Source organism: Oncorhynchus masou, unplaced genomic scaffold (assembly GCF_036934945.1).
Source record: "Oncorhynchus masou masou isolate Uvic2021 unplaced genomic scaffold, UVic_Omas_1.1 unplaced_scaffold_3404, whole genome shotgun sequence".
Taxonomy (NCBI): Eukaryota; Metazoa; Chordata; class Actinopteri; order Salmoniformes; family Salmonidae; genus Oncorhynchus; species Oncorhynchus masou.
Genome location: NW_027009815.1, coordinates 352 through 3,896, shown reverse-complemented (window position 1 = coordinate 3,896; position 3,545 = coordinate 352). Strand labels below are relative to the sequence as shown.

Here is a 3,545-nt window from a genome sequence, read left to right as displayed (position 1 = left end):
AGGCTGTGGCTCGGGTTGTGGATGTCTTTGATGATCTTTTTGGCCTTCCTGTGACATCGGGTGGTGTAGGTGTCCTGGAGGGCAGGCAGTGTTGCCTGGTGACGCGTTGTGCAGACCTCACCACCCTCTGGAGAGCCCTGTGGTTGTGGGCGGAGCAGTTGCCGTACTCCGCGGTGATACAGCCCGACAGGATGCTCTCAATGGTGCAAGTAAGCTTTAATATAACTCTGTTACATTAGGTAATGAGATAAATGTCAGCTTGAATAGACACCTGACTAAAATAATCATTTAGAAACAAACTGTCGAAATGCATTCTGTTATGTGTTATCTGCTGCCCTCTAGTGGATAGAAGCGGCTCTGCAGACCTACGAATCAGCTGGTGCGTTTATGAAGAAATGTCTCTTTCTGTTATTAGTTGTGTTGTAAAATATATTATGAGTCTAAATGTTATTTTTTTTTTTTTTTTTTACAAATAATTTAATTGTTATCATACAGCCCTAACAATATGTATAACATATTTGGCCGTGCCACTTTCCAGGCATGTCTAGATGGGATACAGCTTTTGTCAAATAGACATTCAAGTATATTATTATTTTGTAGCATTTTAGCTAACCCGAACCATTTTCCTAACCTTAACCTAATTATCATAACCTGCTACGTACGTTCTCCTAAACTTACAACGAAACGTGAATTTTGACCAAATCTGTATCCCTTCTCGACTAAATAAACACGGTCCTCCCACAATCCTCTGCTTCCATTTTAGTCCCGACACCCACTGCGGTCTTCACCTTCTCCAGCGAGCAAGATGGCGGACAGAATAGGTACGTCTGGTTTTTAAATGAGTCTGTTAACAGGGGTTTTATTTATTATTATTAAACTGACATATTCTTCACTTCAGCATTTTACATGCGAAACATTGTATTTTATTACATTAAAGAAAGCCAGATGTGTGGAGTTAGTTGATGTTCATATGTTTTGTGTGTTTGAAGGCCGCTGTAAATCCATGATTAGAGTCAAGTCAAGGACTTTGCTGTCATGGTCATTTTTTAAGTAACAGCTTGGGTATAATGCATGGAGAAGAGAAACACATACATATGATCCCTGACCGTTTCTCTAAAGGGTTGAACATTTAAACCCATTTTAAGTGTTTGCTTTGTGGTTAGGTATTTAACCAGGTAGGTTCGTTAAGCTAGTTAGTCTACAGGACTAATAGCCTCTGCAGCCAGTCGGGAGTTGGCAACGTGTTGTACCTTTTTACCGGATAATGACCGATAACCGGTTATGACAACAGCCTTGTCTCCGCGGATACAGACTCAATCACAACTCCCGTGACTTTGATGTAGCTAACTGTTTAACTTTTAGTCCGCTTTGTGTTCTCCAGACCGCTGTCTTAATTTACGCATCTAAGTGGTTTAAGAGTATTTTACAGCACTGGCTCAGGACTCTTTAATGACGTACTAACAAAACACGGTAACCATATAACCTGTAACAATGAATGCTATCTTCGGTGGTGTGTTTGTGTGAGAGGGATGGAGGGTGTGTATTTTAATGTGTGAGAGGGATGGAGGGTGTGTATTTATTGTGTGAGAGGGATGGAGGGTGTGTAATTATTGTGTGAGAGGGGTGGAGGGTGTGTATTTTATTGTGTGAGAGGGACGGAGGGTGTGTATTTTATTGTGTGAGAGGGACGGAGGGTGTGTATTTTATTGTGTGAGAGGGACGGAGGGTGTGTATTTTATTGTGTGAGAGGGACGGAGGGTGTGTATTTTATTGTGTGAGAGGGACGGAGGGTGTGTATTTTATTGTGTGAGAGGGACGGAGGGTGTGTATTTTATTGTGTGAGAGGGACGGAGGGTGTGTATTTTATTGTGTGAGAGGGACGGAGGGTGTGTATTTTATTGTGTGAGAGGGACGGAGGGTGTGTATTTTATTGTGTGAGAGGGACGGAGGGTGTGTATTTTATTGTGTGAGAGGGACGGAGGGTGTGTATTTTATTGTGTGAGAGGGACGGAGGGTGTGTATTTTATTGTGTGAGAGGGACGGAGGGTGTGTATTTTATTGTGTGAGAGGGACGGAGGGTGTGTATTTTATTGTGTGAGAGGGACGGAGGTGTGTATTTTATTGTGTGAGAGGGACGGAGGGTGGTATTTTATTGTGTGAGAGGGACGGGTGTGTATTTATTGTGTGTGTTTGTGTACCTGTGTCCTTAGTTCCCTTGGGTGAGAAGCGTCTGATGGATGTGAAGCTGGGAGAGTTGGGCTCCTGGTTGGGCAAGAGGGACTTCACTCCTAACGGAGTCCTCGCCAGCATCCGCAATGGTACCCCCCCCACTACACACAGTACCTAACATGATTCCCCAGGCCATGACAGATATTACAAGTACCCTCCCCCCCCCCCCCAATACACACACACAGTAACGACAGTTGTCTCTTTCCCCCAGGCCATGACAGATATTACAACAAGTACATCAATGTGAAGAAGGGAGGTATTGGAGGCGTGGCCATGCTGCTGGTTGGATACGTGGCCCTCAGTTACATGTGGGAGTACGACCACCTCAGTGAGTAGACTCTGGGAGTACGATGACCTCAGAGTACACACCACATACAATATCATTCACCTCAAAGCACTGTGAAGGACAATCTGATCTGACTTAACCTGTGTCCCTCTCTCTCTCTTCTTCTTCTCTTCTCAGAACACGACCGCTGGAGGAAGTACCACTAAAGCCCCTCCTCTCCTGACCCAGCAGGGCAAAAGCCTGACCTCTGACCCCCTAGCTCCAGCTGTCTGTATAATACCACCGTTGTGACCAAGAATAAATAAAACTACTTCTAACATTTAATTTGATCTGCTGTGTTGGGGTTTTTATTAGTGTTGGATGTTGAGGTGTGAGTGTTATTATTCGCTAGTTAAAATGACTGTGGACATCTATTGTTTTATTTTTAGTTAAATGGGGAAACGTTAAAGTGAAATAAAATGGTCACATACATGTTTAGTAGATATTGGTGCTCCAGCAGTAATATATAACAACAATAACATGACCAGTGATTCCAAGTCTAAGAGGGCAGCAGCCTCTAATGTGCTAGTGATGGCTGTTAAGCTGTTTTTCAGTCTCTCGGTCCCAGCTTTGATGCACCTGTACTGACCTCACCTTCTGGATGATAGGGGGGTGAACAGGCCGTGGCTCGGGTGGTTGTTGTCCTTGATGATCTTTATGGCCTTCCTGTAACATCGGGTGGTGTTGGTGTCCTGGAGGGCAGGTAGTTTGCCACCTGGTGTCCTGGAGGGCAGGTAGTTTGCCACCTGGTGGTGCGTTCTGCAGACCTCACCCCTCTGGAGAGCCCTGCGGTTGCGGGCGGTGCAGTTGCGGTACCAGGCGGTGATACAGCCTGACCGGAAGCTGTGGGGACGACGTCGTCGATACACTTTCTGATGAAGCCGAGGACTGAGGTGGTATACTCCTCAATGCCATTGGATGAATCCCAGAACAGTTTCCAGTCTGTGATAGCAAAACAGCCCTGTAGCTTAGCATCCGCGTCATCTGACCA

At 45.2% G+C, this 3,545-nt stretch overlaps 1 protein-coding gene across 1 annotated transcript; it reads left to right on the top strand.

The window, feature by feature from the left end:
• The first annotated feature begins 713 nt into the window (after positions 1-713).
• LOC135534434 (ATP synthase subunit f, mitochondrial-like) lies at positions 714-2,844 on the top strand. Its single transcript, XM_064961427.1, has 4 exons — positions 714-821; positions 2,211-2,318; positions 2,441-2,557; positions 2,693-2,844. Exons 1-4 carry the CDS (start codon positions 806-808, stop codon positions 2,719-2,721), a joined length of 270 nt encoding a protein of 89 aa, XP_064817499.1. The 5' UTR covers positions 714-805; the 3' UTR covers positions 2,722-2,844.
• Positions 2,845-3,545: the final 701 nt, after the last annotated feature.